The following is a 23,386-nucleotide window of genomic DNA, read 5'->3' on the forward strand; positions in this document are numbered from 1 at the left end:
CAAACTAGGTCTACAGGTCCCTCTCAACTGAGCTATTCTCCTTCTGGGTATCTACCCAAAAGAATAAAAATCATTATACCACAGTGATATATCTGCACCCACGTTTATAGCAGCACAGTTTGTGGTAGCCAGATATTGGATGGAATGCACGACCTCTAGCTTGCCAGGCAGGCAATTAAGCTAAATCCCTGGACCACTTTTTTTACTTTTTAACTTTCAAATAAAATGGCTTTGGGGGAAAAACAAGGACTGAGGTAAAGACTTTCAGTGCAAATACCCATCAGACGAGCTGAAGTCAACATTCCAGAAGACAGCCAGCTCCAGAAGCCTCCACCGTCTTTCATTGGGGATCCACAGTTTCAGGGTGGGTTTTTTTTCTGTAATTATTCTTGGTGGAGAAGGCAGGCAGGAGAGCAGGAGCCAATCAGTGATGAAGCGGCGGCTGTAAGAACTGTCCAATCAAGCGGGTCAATGTAGGCGGTCTCTTCCGGTGTCATGGCGTCAATTGCAAGGCCAGGGCCAAAAAAGGGAGCACTAGATGTTTGCTAGACCACTATGTTTTGCTTCTATTTGATGTGGACCGCTTAGAAAGAACCTGGGAGACCTCCAAACTACGCAATGGTGATGTTATGGGACGGGAGCAGTGAAATGGGGTGGAATCCGATTGAGACCAGATAGAAGTGGTGAGAAGGGGCTGGGGGTTTAGCTCAGCGGCATAAGCGCCTGCCTTGAAAGCAAGCAGGCAGTCATGAGTTCCATTCCCGGTACCGATAAAAAGGAAAAAGACCAAAAGAAAAAAAAAAAAAAAAAAAAAAAAAAAAACAAGTGGTGAGAAGCAGCTGTGCTGTCTAGAGCCTGTGTGCTTAGCCTCAGACCCTGAGGCGCTCTAGTGCTAGCAGGGAGTCATCCTGTGACCCTTTTACCTCTCTCTGGGGCCAGGACAGTTCTGGGTCCCTAGAACGCTGTCGCCACTGTGATACCACAAGGCCACAATGCCATTTTTGAAATCGCCTGCTGCCCTTGGTCCTCCAACAGTCTGGGCCCAGGAAGGGGCATGAGGAGACCCTGATTCCGATGTGGTTTCAAGCTGGGTTTCTCTGCTCTCATTCCTGTCAGCAACAGATCTGAAAACCAGAAGTTTATAAATGCCTGTGCTGCAGGACCTTATAGCCACAACTGCTCTCCTTAAACTTATGCATTTATGGATTTTGTGATTGCCTAAATTTATACTATGTTCTCATATTTCCATGCTCATGAAAGGAAGACAAATGTTCTGAGAATTCAAAGATGTATAGTGAGGTGCCTCAGTGGAGGAAGGCTTCCAAAAACACCGGATGAACTGCTGTGTATTATACAGAACAATGCAAAGAATTTCTGAACATACTTTATGTGACACATGTGCTGATAGACGATGTTTGGGAGAACAGCCATAGAGGTTTAAATTTTCAGAAAAATGAAGCAGATATAAAAGTGTCATCAAGGGCAGGGTAAAGTGTGCTTGCTAAGACAAATTCCAGAAACGGCTGCCTGTTAAATTCTCACTGAAAAAATGCCTAAATGTAGTCATTTGCATGAACATATACACGTGATATCCTACTGAATGGAAAGGAATGTGGGTGTCATCTCTGAATTAAGAGGTGATTTAATAGCTTGGTTGATCGTATACATTGTTGAAAAATGGAAATGCTCTGCAGTGGACTTTACTAAGTGGTGTAAAGGATGGATCAGAGGAGCATGGAAAGGATGTGGAAGTGACTGGCAGGATGCAGAGTGCCAATAGCAGGACATACAACAGAGAGGGCCTTCCCTGAAAGTCAGGTAGTTCCTAGGGTAAGCATGAAGTTAAAGTTGGCTTCTGATTTCTTCCTTGAGGTGAATAACACCAGCTCTGGTAAGAATCAGTATTCCACATCCTTGTCAACCCATGAATTCTATGTTCTTCACTTGAGATCTAATTTTGATTATCTCTAATTATGACCCAGTGTCATGAAGGTAAAATTTGAATTTTTTTTGTAACAGGGATCGAACTCATGATCTCAAGCTTGGTATGTAGGTGTTCATGCTGCTGAGCTAAATACCCAGCTCTGAAGTGTTTTCTGTATACTATGTATGATATTCTGTATACTATGTATGATATATTGTATGGATATAATTTTTAAAGCAAACCAAAGGTGTCGTATGCTGTCACTTTTCAAGTTTCACATTGTCTGTGGGGTGTCTCAGTCATGATTTCTCTATTTCAGGCAGCTCTGTAACTTAGGCTAGCCCAAAACTCAAGGAAGTTCTGCATCAGCCTCCCAAGATATATTTCTTATATATGAATGGAGAGTGATCACTTGGTGACCCTGAGCTCTAATTTGAAACTTGTACCTGGTTTCATTGTTTATACATTTTTTACATACAGAAGTTTTCCATGAACATTTGAATTATTATTTATGTATCATATTTGATGTTATTTATGTTTTGTTCTATGAAACCAAATTTAAATATCAAAATGCTGCTTAAGTATATTAAGAACAAAGGACTCAGTGGCCTAAATGAGATTTGAAGAGATATCACTGTTAGTACATCAAAGTGATTCATGAGATATTTGTCTGCCTCTGTGCTTTATGGATACTGGTCCTGCAGGCTCTCATTATGAGCTCTGCTTTAGAGGCAGTGCACAGGGACTCTTGCAGTGACTCAGCATAAGAATCATTGCTCCTATTTGGCTGTTACATTAGCTGTGAGTTGCAATATAGCATCAAATTTGCTGTCTCAAAAAATGTGTATATACAAAAATTAATCCCCAAGATGTGGAATTAAGATTTGAAGAAATCAGTCTCCATTCAGCTGTTTTGTTTGGTTTTATTTGTGTAGTTTAGTTTTGTTTTATTGAGACAAGTTTTCTCTATGTATATCAGGTAGATTTGAACCCTTTATGGAGAACAAAATTGCCCTAACCTCAAAGCAGCACTCCTGTCTCAGCCTCTTGAGTGCTGGGATTATAGATATGTGTGTTTTTACCCTAGAAAATATTGAGCCTTGTAACTTAGCTGTGTTGTAGGTTGACATAATAGATGCCATCTTGAGCTTTGCATTTAACTAGTTCCCTGTATTTCACTCAGAAAAATGGAAAATCATTCAGGATAGAAGTCCCAGGAGAAAAGCAAAATGAGCTGTACCCAAAGGAAAAAAAATAAACTGCTCAATAAAAGAAGTAGAATACAGTTGTCATCCAAAAATTATTATAAGATTCTATCTAAATGATTTCCAACAGGATCTTTTTGTGATTCTATCTTTTAAAACATCTGTAACTTTCCAGTTCAGAGCCTCTTGTTTAGATCCTGAAATGGGGGTAGGGGTTCTGTATAAAAGTGGTCCTGAGACCAGCTAATGAAATTTCACATTTCTCAATTGGATTGCTTGGCTTCCTATATTATTGTTCACAAACTCACCTCAAGCTGCAGAAAGCTTACTGCCACAAGCAAACCTCAGGATTAAATGACAGTGCCCCTGAAGTGAAAGAATAGTAGTGAAAAGGAGAAGAGAAAAAGACAAATGCCATGTGCTATAATGCCCACCTCTTTTCCCCAGCAATGAAGAAGCTGAAACAGGAGAATGGTCATGTATTCAAAGACAGCCTAACCTACATAGTGAGTGCAAGTCTGGCCAGAACTCCAAAGTGAGACTGTCTTTAAATCAAAAAACTAAAATGAAAAAAACAAAAAAACAACCAAGTAGACAGAAAGACTGTTGAAAACAAACAATAATAGAGCTGAGTGAAATTTGACTTATGTAAAATGGGAATTATTGAATGATGTTGCAGAGGAAAGAAGGCCATGTAGTGGCATCCAGGAGGCAGTGACTAACACAGACTTAGGAATGGCACCTATTGTGCTACAGGACAACACTGACCTCCTTCCTCCAATACATTTGCAATTCACTAGACTGAGGACTTCTAAAAGCTCATGGAAATGTTAAACTCAGGGCAAACAAGCAGCTTGAAATTCTGGCTTTGGAACAATGCCTTTAGCAGACATTTCATATTTAAATTGAGATAAGAGAAATATAATCCTGCCCTGTTTGATATCAAATACATCAAGTTTAATGGCTCACAACATTGAGAAAGGAAGTCACAAACCAAAAGAAGTTCAAAAATTTTCTTAGAAAAAAATAGTGAAGAATAATCCTGAATTTTCAGGAGTGGTCTTCGGTTTTTTGGCCACAGACCTATTGTCAGGGGTCATTTATACAGTAAAGTCACAATGTGGGTACAGTGTGGGTCTCAGACTACAATCAACCTATAAGCTTATAGCTGCTTAACTAATACTATTCAGCAGGGGAACAAGTCAGCCAGAAAAGGTATGTGGAAAAAGCCAAGGCATTTTGTGGGAACAATAGTCCAGTTGTTCTGGTCATTGACTATGGTAATTGATGCCCATCTGAACTTCCTGGAGGAGGTGGTGGTAACTGTAGTACATTTCAAGCTGTTGTTTTTCTCTTCAGGACCATGTAGACCTGGTTACTGCATCTTCACCTTCAGGTCTGGCTTTCTTCAGCTGTGCCTGTAGCAGATTGTTGTATTTAGTTTTTTGCATTGACTATTTGAGGTTCCAGTTCCTCTCTGATTGTATATCAATTTCTCTCTACATTGACATCCTTTGCTAAAATCAAAGTTCTATTTGAATGAATAGAGTGAAATATTCATCAATACAGGCCAGAGATTTATCTCAAGAGGCAGAAATGCCAGCCTGGAAAGTGCGAGGTTGTAACTTTGATCCGTGATACCTAAAATAAAGTAGTTTAAACTGCAAGGAAAGAAAATAATTTCATTTGTGAAAACGTAAGTTTACAAAATTTATAACTAAATATGTCAAGGCAAATTAAACATTGTTAATAGTCATATTTAGTGTCTAAAGTTGTTGGGTCTGGGGATTGAGCTCAGTGATACAAGGAGCTGCCTGGAGAGCACAAGGTCATGAGTTCAATCCCTCATACAGAAAAAAAATCACAGTTGTCAATGATGAGGTATTATGAGCACATTTATTGAAACTGATACTTGGTATTTAATAGGCTCAATGTTTCTTTTGTGGTCTATGAAATACCTGCATATAACATGGCAATTACAGTGAATGATATACTGTCCCTTATAGGATTGCTATTTTCTGAGTTGGTTTTATTTTTTGTTTTCCCATATATTTGAAAGTTGAAAATGTTGCCTGGTGCTAGGGAGAAAAACTGTGATAATAATTTTTTCAATTTAGTGATATATTTCCCTATATTCATTAAGAACATTTTATTTGCTACAGTTACTCCAAGTTGAATTAATAAACAATTCTTAAAGTTACAGGCAGCTGAGCTAGTTAGAAACACAGGCAGACATACTGTGATATAGTGGAATGAAATTCCTGACCTTCTATGTCTAGTATGAGTTTTTCTTCTCTAAAATGCAAGAATGAATTTTAGAAACAACAGTGTTGAAAGGAGGAATATATTTATTGAGAGAAAGAAAGTGAAAATATTTTGCTCTAAATAGGATATTTTGGAAGTGGGAGGTGAAACCAGGGGACTTTTACCTTGAAGTCACTTTCCTCTTCCCTATTCAACCTACCTGTGGCCAGAAAAGAATCTCAATCAGCTACTTGCATATCAGCAATGCCACCTTTAAGCACCACCCAAGTCAAAAACTATATGTATGCAGCCCACACATTTCCAGAAAAAAAAAGCCAGACCCCCAGTGGTCATGGGGTTCTTTCCATGGTATTAGAATCAAGGCCATTTTGACTTTGTATTCTCTTCTTTACTACACCAAAAATCCTATGGGAAAGTTTCTGTCTGAGAGAAAAAGGAGAGATTCTGAGCCAGTAGCAAAGGACTCTGATTTTATAGAATAAAATCATGTGGTAAGTGTGATAGCTCGGACCCCAGCATAAAACCCAAGGAAGCAAGAAATTAAAATTTGCGGAGCATAGGCTTTACTGTAGGAAAGGCCAGGTGATGCAATCTCAGGGAGCCAATTTGAAGACTGTGTGCCTTACATCTAAAAAGGTTGGGTTTTAAAGCTGAAAACCACAGGAATGTTGTGAACTGTGACCCAGTTTGATACCTTTCTTGTAGTTAAAAATTTCTTAGGGACAGTACATTGTATTGCAGATAGGCTGAAGGGGGGGGTGATTACAAAAAACTGAAACTTAAAGCTTTTATGGGAAATGGAGACTTAACCTAAGAATTGGGGAAAGGAGGGGAATTTACAAGGAGCTGAAACTTAATTCTTTACTGGAGATGGAATTTTAATCTCTATTGAAATGGCGCATATAGAACAGGAAGGGGCACATTGGCTAGAACTGGGTTACAACAGTGAGATAGGTTTAAAGTGGGTTAGATTAGTGAGGTTACTGAGGAGGTAAATTAGCACAATAGAGAAGGAGAGAGAAGAAATGTAAAAGTGGCCTTTTATTTAAAGAATGTGGAGAGGAGCCCACAGCCACCAAGGGTTTGGCTCCCCTCTTCCTTGACTCCCTATGGGGTTATGTGGTTGTGATAACTCAGACCCCAGAATAAAATGCAAGGAAGCAAGAAATTAAAATTTAGGGAGCAAAGGTTTTATTTTAGGCCAGGCCTGTCAAGGAGTCTCCAGGAGTCAATTTGGAGACTGGCATCTGACAGAAAAAAGTCAGGGCTTTTATCTTGTACATCCACAAACAGCTGCTGATCACACAATGCAAGGAGTGGGATGGGGTGTGGCGCACTACAAAACAGAAACATGGTGCCTTACATTTCATGGGAAGAGCAAGATTCAGGTAACAAGCAAGTTTTCCCATAAACAAGCAAGTTTAGATAAGAAATCCTGTTTTCCTCAGCAGAGACTAGAAATCTAGCAGTGATTATCAACTTCTGTTAGCTTATCTTAGCATCACATCTGTTATTTGTAGAGGGCAATAATGGTTAACATATCAATTAGGTAAGATTTTACCATTCTTTACAGAGGAGAGCATTGATTAACATATTAATTAGGTCATCCAGAGGGGGAAGGGAAAAAAACATATACAGTAAGGCCAAGTTATGAGTATTGCTATGATACAAAAATAACGAAGCTATTTTTCTAGAGTACAACAGAGGTTTATGTGACTTTTGAGTGGACGTGGTGCTTGGAGGGGACATTGATGTCATGCAAGGAGCTGATGGGAATTTTCTTTAGGGCCCTGGGAAAGAAAGAGGAAGTTGTAATCAAGGAAAAAAGAGGAAGTGGCCATATGAGTAAGCATCCCTGATTTTGCCTTCTTCAACCTTGAACTACCACCATGAGGTTCTGTAATTGTTTCTAGGGCAAAACGCATTCAAGGACATCCTTCAGTTTCAAGGAACAAATCAAAACAATGGATTTTTGCCACCTGTCTCCCTCTATGGCTGGTAGTAAACCATTCATTAGAAATACTGTTAGTCATTTCCTTAATGCATTGTAGATACCATAACCAAAATTACAGATCATTTCACTTTCAGAATACAAAAGTAGCACTTAAAGTCAGGGATAAAGCCCTTCAGTGCAAGCATCCCTGGAAAGGTGAGATCAACATTGTAGAATACAAACTACTACCGATATATCTGACTTCAGGAAAGAGAAAAATTTATAATGATATTGCTATAGAGTAATGAATCTCCCGGTTTAATATGTCTGGTATGAGTTTGTGTTCTCTAAAGTCAAAGAATGAATTTTAGGAACAACAGAAATTAAGAGAAGAATATACTTATTGAGAGAAAGAAAGCTACCTGAGAGAGAAGGGGTCCTGAGCGGGATGCCAAACACTGTCTTTCTAGGGACCTTTATAGAGTAAAATCATGTGGTGAGATGAGTTTAAGGTGGGGAAAAATCGGAATTTATAATCCAGATGGGCATAAGACGGGACAGAGCTACGGTAGCCAATAAGATTATAAGTTCATGTAAAGTCGATTAAATTGGGAAAAAAGGGGAAAGGGAGTCACATAGAAAGCAGGCATTCTTAGGCAGCAGTGACGTTTCCCTTAGGGTTTTGGGAGGGTGACTCCTGACTTCATCAGGATGATAGGAAATATTTAAAATGTCAGTCCTTAGGATAAGCATACTTTTCTTTGAATGGTGACTCCTGACCTCCTCAGAGTGCTATGGGACTATTTAGAATATCAGTCTTTAGGAAATGGATGAATTTGCTTATCATTTGTCTTGAGACTTGGCCCATAGTATGAGGTGTCAGTCTTCCCCATAGTTGCACAGTATCTGGTCTCCTACATGGACTCCTTGGAGGACCTAGCCCTGCCTTATGCCAGTACTATTTAAATAACTCAGGTGCCTGTAACAGTACTGTTTGGATAATTGATTACAGATGTCTTGTGCTGTGGGTGAATGATCTGGGGATTACAGTGTGCAGTGTATATACCAGTGTTGCCCCCTGATTGACATGTTTTTAAATTTAATTTTAGTTGATGTGTTCTTTTTTCGCTGAAATAGAATGGATAGGAAAATTAAAAGCCTGAGGTAAAGCTCTTCAGTACAAACACTCCTCTGGTCAAGCTGAGATCGCCACTGTAGAAGAACGGCAGCTCCAGAAGTATCTGCACTACAGTCTATCATTTGGGATCCTCTCTTGCAGGGAGGGGTTTCTTTCCCTGTTGATTCTTGACTCAGAAGGAGAGCAGTAGAGCAGGAGTCAATCAATGATGAAGGGGCAGGCTATGTGAACTGTCCAATTTTCAGGCCATTGCTGGCTGTGACTTTTGTCTCTTCTGGTGTCTCAGCATGATTTACCTTTTCTGAGTATGATACTGGTAGCAAAACGCTTGTTGCATCTCATTTAGTACTTTCGATGTCCTGCAGGCTGATTAGCAAAGAACCTGAGAGATCCTGGAGCCATGAAATGGTGAGGTTGTGGATGGGAGCCCAGAGTTAGGGTGGATTCGATGAAACCAGTTACAAGTATGTAGAAGTAATTCCTGTGTCTGGAGCCTCAGGTATTTAGTTAGCTTCAGCTCCTGAGGTCCTCCAGCATTGGCCATGGGTCATTCACTCTCACTTTTACCTCTTGCTGTTGGCAAGGGTGATTTGGGGTCCCCAGAAATCTAGCTTCACTATTATAGCAGCATACTCAAGTATCATCTTTGGAATTCACTGCTGGCCTAGAAACTCCACAATCTTAGGCATTGGAAGGAGCTTGAGAAGACCCTGACTATGATGCTTTTTGTAGCTTGTAGAGCAGTAATGAGCTAGGCCTATGCTCTCTTTCCTCAGAGTAGCAGATCTGGAATGTTCAGAGTTTATTAATGTCTGTAATGCAGGACCTCATAGCCACAATGACTCAACTTAAACTTGGGCTTTTTTGTATTTATAGTGATCTCCTCAATTTATAGTATGTTCTCATATTTCCATCCTCATGACAGGTAGTCGCAAAGGTCCTGAGGATTCAGAGACGTGTAGTAGTGTGCCTCCGTGGAAAAAGGCTTCCCAAACAACTCATGAACTCCTGTGTATTATACAGATCAGTGCAAAATAATTTCTGAACATACTTAATTATTTAGGTGGCACCCTTGCTCACAGACTAGGTTTGTAAGAACAGCCATAGAGTTTTGAAGTCTGAGAAAAATGAAGCAAATATGAAAGTGTTATCAAGGAAAGGGTAAAAATTTTTGAAGGACAAATTCCAGAAAGGGCTACCTGTTAAATTTTCATTGAAAAATGCTGAAATTCAGGCATTGGCATGCACATATACACGTGATATACTTCTGAATGGAAAGGAATAGGTGTGTCATCTCCGAATTAAGAGCTCATTTAGTGTCTTGGTTGTTCATAGACAGTTTAAATATGGAAATGCTCTGCAATGGAATTTATGAAGTGGTGTAAAGGAGAAGCTCTAAACAGAAATTTTGCAGTGGTATCAATAGTTAGGCATGAAGGGTTTCCTGCTGAGGATGGATCAGAGGAGTGTGGAAAGGATGTGCAAGTGACTGACAGAATTCAGGAAGCCAATAGCAGGACATACAACAGAGAGGGTCTTCATTGAAATTCAGTTAGTTCTTAGAGTAAGTCTAAAGTTAAAGTTGGGTTCTGATTGCTTCTTGGAGGTGATTAACACCAGCTCTGGCAACAATCAATATTTCACATCCTTGTCAACCCATGAATTTTGTGTTCCATACTTGAGATCTAATTTGGATTATCTCTAATTATGCCCCCAGTGTCATGAAGGTAAAATGTGCATTTTTTTTTACCAAGGATCAAACTCATGACCTATGCTTTCAGGCAGGTGTTCATGCCACTGAGCTAAATACCCAACTTTCTCTTTGTTGTATGGAAGATATACACATTGTTTCTCATAAAGTGTTGAATATTGTTGGAATTTTTCCATATTGTATGGCTATAATTTTAAAAAACAAACTAAAGTTGTCTTATGCAGTCTCTTTTCAAGATTCACTTTGTCTGTGGGGTGTCTCAGTCTTGGTTTATCTACTTTAGACAGCTCTGTAACTTAGGATAGTCCCAAATTCAAGGAAGAAATCCTTCATCAGCCTCACAGGATATATTCCTTATATCTGAATTGAAAGTGATCACTTGGTGACAGTGAGCTATAAATTACAGCTCGGGCATGGTTCCATTTTATATACTTATTTTTTAAAAACAGCATTTTCCACTAACATTTGAGTTATTATTTGTGTACCATATTGGAGGTTATTTATGTTTTGTTCTATGAAACCAAATTCATGTTTCAAAATGCTGCTGAAGTATATTAAGAACAAAGTACTCACTGGCCTAAATGAGATTTGAAGAGACATTATCTGCAGCCTATCAAGGTGATTGATGAGTTTTTTTTTCCTTTTTTCAAATTTTGAAAGTGGTAAAATACAACAGAACAAGGCAGAATAAGGCCAACTAAGATCATACAGTGAAATTGGTACACAACTTCACAACAGGTTACTGCAATAACAGTAATAGGTATCACAGTATATTTTATTATCTTTATAATAGTTGTTCTTTCAAACACATATATCAAAATGAGATGAAATACAGAACATTATAGTACTTATCAAAACAGAATATTGAATAGAGCAATACCATTAATCAGAATAGAGTAAAACAGTAATAAAAATATTTAGCTTCAAAGAGATAGTAGAAGGAAGTTCCCCTTATTTGTTATGGTCTGCTTCCCAGGAGACACTCAGATTTCTGTTCCCCATTTGCTAATGGGGGGTGACAGGAGAAGAGGGGTAGGGAAGTGGGATGTTTGATTCTAGGCCATGCATCAGTAGGTTCACTATTGCATAGTAGGGAGACAGGCTGGTTGTTTGGTTTCACAGCATCCTAAGATCCCACATGGCGTGGATCTCAGGAGCTGCTGCTGGTTCTCCCCTGGAAGGGCCGCATTCTGCCACACTGCCACTGCTTACCAGGGAGAAGTGGTGCTTGCTTAACTTCCAAGTGTCCTAAATTCCAGCATGGCATGGATCTCAGGAGCTGCTGCTGGTTTGCCCCCTGGATGGGCCACAGTCTGCCACACCGCCACCACTTACCAGGGAAAGGAGGTGCTTGCTTGGCTTCCCAGTTGATTGATGGGATATTTATCTGTCTCTGTGCTTTGTGGATGCTGGTCCTGCAGGCTTCTCACTGTGAGCTCTGCATTAGAGACAGTACACAGGGAATATTACAGTGACTCAGCACAAGAATCAGTGCTCCTATTTCACTGTTACATTAGCAGTGAGCTGCAATCTATCATCAAAATTGCTGTCTTCAAAAATGTGTATATACACAAAATTAATGACCAAAACATGGATTTAAATTTGAAGACATCAGTCTTCATTCAGCTGTTTTGTTTGGTTGTATTTGTTTAGTTTTGTTTTGTTTCATTGAGACAAGCTTTCTATATGTATATCAGCTGGATTTGAATACCCTATGGAGCCTAGAATTGCCCTGAACTCGCTGAAACCATCCTCCCTCAGCCTTTTGAGTGCTGGCATTATAGATATATACCACCACACTTTGCTTTTGAGTCAGATTTGTAGGAGAGAATTTAAGATATCCCAAACCTGGTGTCTCAACCTTCGTGTGAGAAATATATCTGTGGTCCTTTAGGAGGTGGTGACCTTTGAGGATGTGGTTGTGAACTTCAGCAATGAGGAGTGGACTTTGCTGAGTCCATCCCAAAAGAACCTCTACAGAGATGTGATGGGTGAAACCTTTAGGAACATGACTGAAATAGGTAAGGACAAAATACTTTTGTCACTCATGCTGTCAGAATGTTGTATGTTGCTCATCAGTGCTGTTTCATTAAACACAATGTGAAAATATTTTTAAAAATAACTCAGACCTGGACACATTATATCATAACTCTAAACAAAATCTATTAATTTGCATGTATTATTCTAATGAGCGCTGGTATTTCTATGTCTGCAATTCAGGAGGACTTGGGAATATCCACGAACCTGAAAAAGAATGCAAAATTTACTGGAGATACTTAAGGTAATTCGCACTCATAAGGAGAAGGAATGTTCCTGAGTAATTAGTGAGTCAGCAGAAAAATACCGCCAAAGAAATGAGGCACCATTAAATTTATTGTCAGTAATATTCTCTGAAGACATATAAGCTAGGGTATGTATAATGAGTGGAATAAATCAAGAAAATGTATGATATTGCATATAGATATGTATGAAAGGCACACACTTTGAGTTATGACATTCTCCCTTCAGTTTTTTTTTACTCATATATACATGTGAATACAACATATTCATCATCTAAAAATTGCTAAGATTGCAATAGAATTTGAAATAAAACGGAGTTCTTGTGTTTTCAAGCCATGCTCTAAAAGAATCAGCCATTCTGACTAAAATTCTTAGAAGGCTGGTAGAATGTTAAGTGCACTCATTCTGAATATCAGTGTGCAGTTGTCTCTGGAAATTGATCCCCTCATGCTTGTTCTGGATATATTTTAAAAATTCAAAATGCACATAAAATACTGGTACATGTTTACTCATTTACAAAGCAGATCAAGTTATAATAGATCAGGCCTTGAAGAAGCTTAGCTATCTATCACTGGATTTGTGGAGAAGGAAAATGTTAACAGACTCTCTGTGATTGTGCATTCTTGTATATCCAGCACATAGGAATCAGATTTTGCAGAATGGCAAATTCAAGTTCAAACTTCACAGCTTAATGATCAGTGAAAATCTCATAAAACACATTTAAAAAGCTATAGATTTTATGCTAATAGCCATTGTTCATTCCCAGCATGGAAAAGAAAAAAATCTGTTATATAATGTCAACAAATAAATAATATAATGTCATTTGCCATAAGAAATAGGTTGTTCTTTCTCCCATCAATTCAGTGAAATAGCTCCGCTATAAAACCTAAAAGTTCACAGGGTACCTTTTAGATGAGAAAACAAAATATAAATTGTGGAATGAAATGAAAGAGAGTTAATAGAGAAAAGTAGGATGAACCATATGGAAAAGGGAACTTCAGGTTAAGGACAGAAGGGAGATTGTGATGGGGAATCATATCAGAATGATCTGTATGTGACACACATATGTACCCATGCCCAAAGTGAAGCTAAATATTCTGCATTTCAAAAGGTACCACATTTTATGATTTCCAAATGTGTACCAGTCTTTTGGGAATGGTTGTTTTCAACATATCTTACAAGGCCATTCTGTTGCTTCATGGTCAGTATTTCTTACCAGCCATTAAAAAGAGAACTTGACATTAATGCAGTCATTAAACTGAGACCCATTTCACTGTGAATTTTTCTTTTTTTATTTAATATAAGGAAACACACACACACAAAAACAAAATAAGTAGAAATAATACCACTTTCAAAGTGAAAATAAACAGTAAGAAATCTAAAGACAATGATTATGTATGCTGCTTATAGAAATAGTTAATGAAATACAAAAGTGAAACATATGAAGTAGTGATTCAAATAGTGAGACTGCAGAGAGTTTTGTTCAACTCTCCAATAAAAACTAAGTAATTAGGTTATCAATCCTATATGTGATATTTTTCTTTACAGAAATGAAAAGCTAGAGAAATCCTATGGACATACATCTTGGAATCAGTGTAAAGAAGTATTCCTTTGTACTGCAGAAGGTAATGTGAATGTGAAAGAAACAGAAACACACCACAATGTTCAGATCCATAAAAAATATTGCAGTGGAGAGAAACCTTATGTATGCCAGCAATGTGGAAAAGGTTTCACCACATCTGGACATTGTAAGCAACATGAAAGAATTCACACTGGAGAGAAACCCTATATATGTAAGAAATGTGGGAAGGCTTTTAACACACGGAGATATTTTAAGAAACATGAAAGAATTCACACTGGCAAGAAACCATATATATGTAAGCAATGTGGCAAAGCTTTTAACACACAGGCAAGTCGTAAAATACATGAAAGAATTCACACTGGAGAGAAACCCTATGTATGTAAGCAATGTGGGAAAGCTTTTACCACACATGGACATTGTAAGGCACATGAAATAATTCACACTGGAGTGAAACCCTATGTATGTAAGCAATGTGGGAAAGCTTTTAACACAAGGGAATATTTTAAGAAACATGAAAGAATTCACACTGGAGAGAAACCCTATGTATGTAAGCAATGTGGCAAAGCTTTTAACATGCAGGGAAGTTGTAAAATACATGAAAGAATTCACACTGGAGAGAAACCATATGTATGTAAGCAATGTGGCAAAGCTTTTAACATGCAGGCAAGTTGTAAAATACATGAAAGAATTCACACTGGAGAGAAACCCTATGTATGTAAGCAATGTGGGAAAGCTTTTACCCAACATGGACATTGTAAGCAACATGAAAGAATTCACACTGGAGAGAAACCCTATGTATGTAAGCAATGTGGGAAAGCTTTTAACACACAGGCAAGTTGTAAAATACATGAAAGAATTCACACTGGAGAGAAACCCTATGTATGTAAGCAATGTGGGAAAGCTTTTACCCAATATGGACATTGTAAGCAACATGAAAGAATTCACACTGGAGAGAAACCCTATGTATGTAAGCAATGTGGAAAAGCTTTTACCCGACATGGACATTGTAAGCAACATGAATGTTCATATTCAAGATAAAACCAGTGTATATAAGCATCATGAGAATTTTTTGACCACAATTACATATACCATAATGCATGAAAAACTTCACACTGGGCAGAAAACTTATATATCTAAGGAATGTGGGAAAGGTTTCAGCAGAAATGCTCATTGTCCAATACATGAAAAAATTTACACTGTTGAGAAACCCTGTTTATGTGAAGAATGTGGGAAAGCTTTCACCACATATGGATTTTGTAAAATACATCAATGACTCCACACTGGTGGAGAAACCCTATGCACATGAAAATGTGGCAAAGCTTTTACCACATACAGTCATTGCAAAACAGATAAAACAATTCACACTGGGATTAATCACTGGCTACGTAAGCAAGTGGAGACACTTTCAGCATCCAAATTGTAAGGGAAATACATGAAGAAACTCACACAAGAGATAAATCCTATGTGTTATGGGAATACTCTCAGCACACATGATCATTGTTACATATCTGAAAGAGCTCACTGGATCCTGTGTGTATTAACAGTGTGGAACATATGGCAATCCATGTTTGTTGTTAAATACATAGAAAAAGCAGCACTCTTCTGACAGTTTAGATCTAAGTTTATTTTAAAAATTCCAAGTAGACCTGAAGAAATAATCAATACAGAAGTTTGATGTCAATATTTCTTCACGAATTTTCCAGAGATGACAAATCTGAAGTGGAGCTCTACTCAAGTACACATTTTGTATGGGTTACAGTTAATCACTTATACCTCTTTAGATTTTGTAATGTGTCTTTGTGCTTCAATGTGGCATCTTGTAATTAAACATGGTAAACTGAAATGGGCTTTTCACTTTCAAGTATGGATAGTGTCTATGTACTTAACATTTTGTCTTTAAAACTTAATTTTCATATTTTTGGTGAATTTTTATTTAAAGAAAAAAAAAACCAAAAAGTGTAGAAATAATACAGAATTTCTGAAAAATAAACAATAAGAAATCACTAGTTGATTAATTACATATTCTCATTTTAGAGGTAATTGTTCAAGTTACAAAATTAAAGCATACAAAGTGATATTCAAATAATGACACAGCGAACAGTTTACCTCTGTGATCCAACAAAAACTTATTAATATGCTTATATGTTCTACACACTTGTTTTTTATCTTAAAGACAGTAAGATTAAACATGACAAAACAAAACAGAACAGTTCATAAGGAAACAAGTTAAGGAAACAGGTTTCAAAGCAAGTCCACTGAGATGTTCATTTTCTATCTTAATGTCTCTAGTTTTCTTCCAAATAGTTGTTCCCATCTTCAGAAGCATTGAATATATTGAACATTATAGAACTAATCAAATAATTACAGGATGATGCAGGCTTTTTTGATCTTCAAGACTGATGTTGGGGAAGGTGATAATGATTACCATAATGTGTCTCATTTTCTTCATAGTAGATGTCTTTATTTTTATGTATGCTGAAACTGAACATAAGAGACTAAACTAATATCACTCTGAACAGTGAATAATAGTATCCTGAGAAGGAGAAAGGTGAAGAATTGCCTAAAAAAAGAAGGCAGAGGACATTGTTAAAAGTGTATCAGGATTTAAAAGCTACAGTAGTTCTGTTGCTCGGTTTAGTTTGATTATATTTTGTTCTGGTCTGTCTACTCATATTAGATTTGAGGGCACAGAGAGGTAACCCAAAAATAGCAGGTTTTACCATGATGGTAACTGTCCTTAATTTCCTATTAACTAAAACTGAAACCCTGTATTACTTACATTGTCTTACTATGACTGATCTTATTGGAAGCAGGTTTGTTTGAATGTTATTTGGCCTTGACTGATTTTATTCACATTTGGTATGCTTGCTAGTATCAAGTCCAAGAGTAGAGGCCACTACTCTGAAAATGATAAGACGTGAAAGATATATATTGGGGGGCTGGGGATTTAGCTCAGTGGCTTAAGCCCCTGCCTGGCAAGCATTAGGTAATCAGTTTGATCCTCAGTACCAAAAAATAAATAAAAGATATAAATTCCAGGTTTAATTTTTTTTATTTAAAGACAAAAAAGAACATAAAAAACAAAGCAGTAAAAGGTACAAATCATACAGAATTTCCAGAAAAAAATACAGTAAGAAATCACTAGTTAATAGGTTACATATTGTCTTCTTAGAAACAGTTGTCCAAATTATAAAATTAAAGCATATAAAGTGAACATTCCTACAGCAAGATTCCAGACAGTTGCATTCAATGAACCAACAAAGCTCAGTAATATGGTTTTCCTTCCTAAACTCTCAAACAGGCAATTATATCTCTTAGACTACCTTCCTTTCCTCTCTTCTTCACAATTACATTTACACTTTTGGGTTTTTTTTACTCCCATAGTTCTTATTACTTTTTTTGAAGAGAATAAAACCTCAAGTGAGTTTAAAAAAACAGAGTTGGTTAGAACAGAAGGATGGGCATAGTACTTGATGCAAAAATAGAATATCAGGTGATCAAAAATGGTTACCATTGTGCCTCTTGCTATTTTTAAAAAAGGTTGCTATATCATCACGTATAATAGAATTCATCAAAACAGTACAGAACAAGACCAATAAAATCTACACTGGAGACCTTACAGGATTTCAAAAGAAGATAATAGTCAAACCATAATGGGCATCATAGTAAATCTTATTGCCTACAAAGTGGTTGCCTATACCCTCAAAGTTGATACTGTCTAACAAAATAGAATATAGTAAAATCAGGCAGAAAAAGATGGGGAGAGCAATACTGGGGTTAAAATCAGGTTAATAGGAAAATGAAATGTTACTATAATATATCCCGCTATTTTTTAATTTAGTTTTATTTTAATTGAAAAAAAATAAGAAAGCGTAGAATAATTTTTTTAAAAGGGTGGAGATCGAGATAAAAGAGACATTGTCATAGAACAACACAGGTCAGAACTGCACAATTAAAGCATTTTGTTTCACCACCAGATAATCTAACATAATATTAGTCACCATAGTGCCTCTTACCTTGAATTGTTTGAGTATAATGTCGTATACTATAGAATTAATCATATCAAGACATTGTGAAGCCATTCAAGAGAATGAAATTATTACAGGGTATTTAGAGCCAGTTAACAGAAAATGGACAATGGTTTCTATATTATCTCTTTGCCTGTGAAAAATTTTATTTATACTATCACATACAGTAAAATATATTAAGATGCAACATGTTAAAACCAGTGGTAACATGTACAACAGCTTGATGGGAGTTCCAAAGAAGATAATATTAAATCAGCACTAGCTTTTATGATGTGTTATTTTCTTCAGAATAGCTATTCGTACTATCACTGATACTAAAATCGAAAAACCCAGGGTAAAACCATTGCACTTAATACCATGTTGATTGTACTACAGTTGCTTTGTAATATAACTTCAAGTCAGGGATTGTGGTACCTCCTGCCTTGCTTTTGCTGCTTCTAACTGTCCTTGCTATTCTAGGTTTCTTCTCATCCCAGATGATTTTTAGGTATGATTTCTCAAGTTCTATGAGGTATGTTGATGGTATTTTTATCGGGATTGCATTGCACTTAATAATGAGTGAAAAGATTATATGGATTCAAACCAATATGATTGGGTATCATGATTACCACATACTTCTATGTATTATAATTTCTTATACTAGGGAATATATTCAGTATTTATACATGTGAGTTTGATTTATTTTACTTATGAGTATGGTCTCAATCTGCATCTATTTATTTATATGTCAATGTGATCATTCTTTATAGCTGAGTAGTACTCCATTGTATAAAAACACCATAATTTGTTATCCATTACTCAGTTGATGGACACTTAGGTTGTTTCCAAGATCTGGCTATTACAAACTGTGCTGCTATAAAAATGGGTGCACATATATCACTGTGGAATGATGCTTTCAGTTCTTCTGTGAATATGCCTAGAAGTAGAATAGCTGGGTCAAAAGGTGCTTCCAGTCCCAGCTTTCTGAGAAATCTCCAGACTGATCTCCACAATGTTTGCACCAGTCTGCACTCCCACAAACAGTGGAGAAGAGTTCATTTTTCCCAACAGCATCTCTAATATGTGTTGTTGGTAGTTTTCTTGATCTTGGCCATTCTTTCAGGAGTGAGATGAAATCTCAGTGTGGTTCTAGTTTTCATTTCTCTAATGACCATTGATGGTGAACATTTTTTCATGTATTTATTTGTCATTTGTATTTCTTCAACTCAAAATTGTTTAATTCATCTCAGATGCTCATTTTTGGATTGGGTCTTTGAATTTTGGTGGTCTCGTTTTTTAAAATGCTTTATATGTTATAGACAGAAGTCCTCTGTCTGAGGGGCAGTTCACTAAGACTTTTTCCTAGTTTGTGGGTTTGCTTTTCACTATACTGGAGATTTCGTTTGATGTGCAGAAACTTTTTTATAAGAGGTGATCCCAGTTATTGATTCTGGGAAGCATTTCCCATGCAGTTTGAGTCCTGTTCATCAATTCTCTACCTACTCCTATGTCTTCAAGGTTTTTACCCAATTCGTCTTCCCATAGATTTAATGTTTCTGTTTTAATATTTAGATCTTTGATCCATTTAGATTTTATTTTAGTACATGGTGATAGGCATGGGTCTAGTTTTAGTTTTAGGCATATGGAGAGCCAGTTTTTCACCACCATTTATTTAACAGAATGTAATTCTTCCAGTGAACATGTTTGGCCCATTTATCAAAGATAAGGTAGTTGAGTGTGTTTGTAGTGGTGGTTATGTCTTCTCATTGATTCCACTGATCTTCGGCTCTGTTTCAATTACAGTACCATGTTGATTGTACTACAGTTGCTTTGTAGTATAACTTCAAGTCAGGGATTGTGGTACCTCCTGACTTGCTTTTGCTGCTTCTAACTGTCCTTGCTATTCTAGGTTTCTTCTCATCCCAGATGAATTTTCGGGATGATTTCTCAAGTTCTGTGAGGTATGTTGATGGTAGTTTTATCGGGATTGCATTGCATCTGTATCAAAGTTTTGGGAGAATGGCCATTTTCACAATATTTATTCTTCCTATCCATGAGCAAGGGATGTCTTTCCATTTTCTGAGATCATCTTCAATTTCATTTTTCAGTGTGTTATAATTTTCTCTGTATAGGTCTTTCACTTCTTTTATTAGAGTAATTCCTAAATATTTCATTTTTTTGGTTGCTAGTGTGAAGGGTGTTGCCTCTCTTATTTCTGTCTCTGTGACTTTGTTGTTAGTGTATAGGAATGCTATTGATTTTTGAGTATTGATTCTATCCAGTTACATTACTGAATTTATTACATCTAGGAGTCTTTCAATAGAGCTTCGGGGATCTTCTATATAAAGTATCATGTCATCTGCAAATAATGATAATTTAACTTCTTCTTTTCCTATATTTAAGCCTTTTATTTCACTCTTGTCTTATTGCTCTGCCCAGTATTTCTAGTAATATATTAAATAGGAGCTGTGATAAGGGACATCCTTGTCTTGTTCCTGATTTTAAAGTAAAGGCCTTCAATTTTTGACCATTTAGTATGATACTGGCTGTTGTTTTGTCATTGCTGGCCTTAATTATATTGAGGTAAGGGCCATCTATTCCAATTTTCTGCAAGGTTCTTATCATAAATGAAGGTTGGACCTTATCAAAAGCTTTTTCTGCATCTATAGTAATGATCATGTGATTATAACTTTTGGCTCTATTGATATGGTGTATTACATTTATTGATTTACATATATTAAACAATCTCTGCATGCCTGGGATGAATACCCCTTCATCATGATATATGATCTTGTTAATTTGCTGCATCCTATTTGTCAAAATTTTATTGAGGATTTTTGCATCCTTCTTCATTAGGCAGATTGGTCTGTAGTTCTCTTTCTAAGTTGGGTCCTCCTCTGGTTTTTGTACTAGAGTAATATTTGCTTCTAGGAACAATTTATGAAGGATTGCTTCCCTTTCCATTTCATTGAAGAGTTTGCAGAGTGTTGGCATTAGGTCTTCTTTATATTTCTCGTAGAATTCTTCAGTGAATCCATCTGGGCCTGGGCTCTTCTTTGTAGGTAACGATTTTATTATGTTTTCAATTTCATTAATAGAATTTGGGTTATTCAGTAGTTTTACGTCTTCATGACCTAGCTGTGGTACTTCATATGCTTTAGAAATCTATTTCCTCTGTGTTATAAAACTTTGAGAGTAGAAGTTTGAGAAATAGGTGTTGATGATCTTCTGTATTTCAATAGGGTCTGAAGTAATTTCACCTCTTTTATTCCTTATTGCTTGCATTTGAACTTTTTCTTCCACTTTTTAAATAACGTTGGCCAGGGGCTTTTCAATTTTATTTATGCTTTCAAAGAACCAGGTCTTTGATTCATTGATTTTTTGGATTGTTTTTTTAGTCTCTATTGCATTGATTTCTGCTCTGATTTTTATGATTTCTTCTTTTCTTTTGGCTTTGGGCTTGACTTGCTCTTCTTTTTCTAGATGTTTGAGGTATAACATCAGGTTATTTATTTGTATTCATTCTGTTTTCCTAATTTGGGAACTCGTGCAATAAATTTTCCTCAGAGGACAGCTTTCATTGCATTGCACAGATTGTGGTACGTTGTATTTGTGTTTCCATTTGTTCTTTAATTTCCTCTGTGACTCACTGATTACTCGAGTGTTATTCTATTTCCATGTGTTTGTGGGATTTTTGCAGTATCTTTTATCATTAATTTCTAATTTCATAGTGGTATGGTCTGGTAGCATGTAAGGGATACTTTCAACCCTTTAGTATTTATTTAAATATGCTCTGTGAATTAACATATGGTCTATTTTAGAGAATGACCCATGTAATACTGAGAGGAATGTATATTCTGTTGTTGTTGGGTAGAATACTCTGTATATGTCTATTAAGTCCATTTATTCACAGGTGCGATTTAGTTCTTTTATTTCTTTGCTCATTTTCTGTCTGGTTGATCTGTCCATTGGTGTCAGTGGTGTGTTAAGATCTCCTGTTAGAATTGTGTTACTACTAATTTGATTTTTCATTTTTGTTAGTACTTGTTTTATATAATTGGGTGCTCTGGAGTTTGGTGCATGTAAATTTAAGATAGTTTTCTCTTCCCCTTGGAGTTTTCCCCTAAGCAGTATGTAGTGACCTTCTTCATCCCTTCTGATCATTATTGGCTTGACTTGCTGGTCTTGGCAGGAAACCACGGGTTCTACATCAGGTTTGATTATTAACTGCTTTCACATCCTACAACATCTTCAAAGTTGTGTTTTTATAAAAATAGCTATATAATGTTATGCTTACTTGTATAGTCCCTGATCATGTAGACAATTCTATTGAAAATAACAAGAGAAAGCATAGCAAGTAGTGTATATCACCTAATATTGTGGTCTTATATGTCTCTTTCATATCATGATTTTCTAGGAATTTGTTTTGTTGTCTTATTTTGATCCGTTTTCCCCCATAACACAGAAAGGATAGATATACACATAGAGATTCACACATCGGAAGAATTTCTAACCTATTTATTTAAACAAATAATATAATGCATAATGTAATGAACAGATACTCTGAAGAAGTGACACTAAGAAACCCAATGCTAATTCTGTAGCATTATGATATAAAATTGAGCAATACTATTATTCATTGTTCAGAGTGATATTAGTCTAGTCTCTAATTTTTTTGGGAATTGTAATTTTAACATGGTGTTGTTTGAATCTTTTGATGCACATGCTTCATTTTCCCTTTCATAAATGATGTTTCTGAAGTTGAGGCAATATTTGGCATTAAGATATACATTTGTAGAGGCTTGGAGTATGTGTTTTTGACAAAGTTGTGTTCTTTTCACATAACTTGTACATTAATGAATGTTATGTTTTCCAAGTTGTGACAAGACATCTGCTGATTTCCTAACATCACTGGATATTATACCATGTAAATTATTTTGCCTGATTTTGTTTCTCAGTGGAGCCAATATTTGTCATTTAAGTAAACCTTTGTTTTTCTAACCATCAGAATTTTACTTGTTATGTTTATATTACATCTTTATTTGCTAGTAAAGTTTCCCCACATGTACCAAATGTAAACCATACTACTGTGAATTTCTGATTGTGCCATACTGACAGAATCATAACTTGTGTCCAATAGCACATCACAATATATATATCAATATCTCCAGAAATTATAAAATTTGGCATGATTTATGAGTAACCATACTTTGAAATCAATTTTTCTTAAATATGGAGTTGTTTTGGGGGAAAATGTTGTTATTGGATGTATCATGCAAATGCCTTTATTTTATTCCTTGATGCTGTGAATGCATTATATATTTTGTAATTATTACTGCTT

General features: G+C 36.5%; 1 protein-coding gene and 1 long non-coding RNA gene across 2 annotated transcripts; both read left to right on the forward strand.

Moving 5' to 3' along the window:
* Nucleotides 1-490: 490 nt before the first annotated feature.
* LOC134475068 (uncharacterized) lies at nucleotides 491-12,457 on the forward strand. Its single transcript, XR_010046026.1, has 3 exons — nucleotides 491-621; nucleotides 12,071-12,197; nucleotides 12,397-12,457. It is a non-coding gene; the product is annotated as an uncharacterized LOC134475068 (long non-coding RNA).
* Nucleotides 12,458-14,008: 1,551 nt separating this feature from the next.
* Nucleotides 14,009-23,124, forward strand: LOC134475067 (zinc finger protein 709-like; the record flags this gene model as incomplete). The annotated part of the gene is made up of 1 exon (XM_063244446.1): nucleotides 14,009-23,124. A coding segment is annotated over one exon (1,068 nt), but the record flags the coding sequence as incomplete, so codon positions are not given.
* Nucleotides 23,125-23,386: the final 262 nt, after the last annotated feature.

This window comes from Cavia porcellus, unplaced genomic scaffold (assembly GCF_034190915.1).
Source record: "Cavia porcellus strain 051 isolate PalLab524CR breed Dunkin Hartley unplaced genomic scaffold, mCavPor4.1 scaffold_53, whole genome shotgun sequence".
NCBI lineage: Eukaryota > Metazoa > Chordata > Mammalia > Rodentia > Caviidae > Cavia > Cavia porcellus.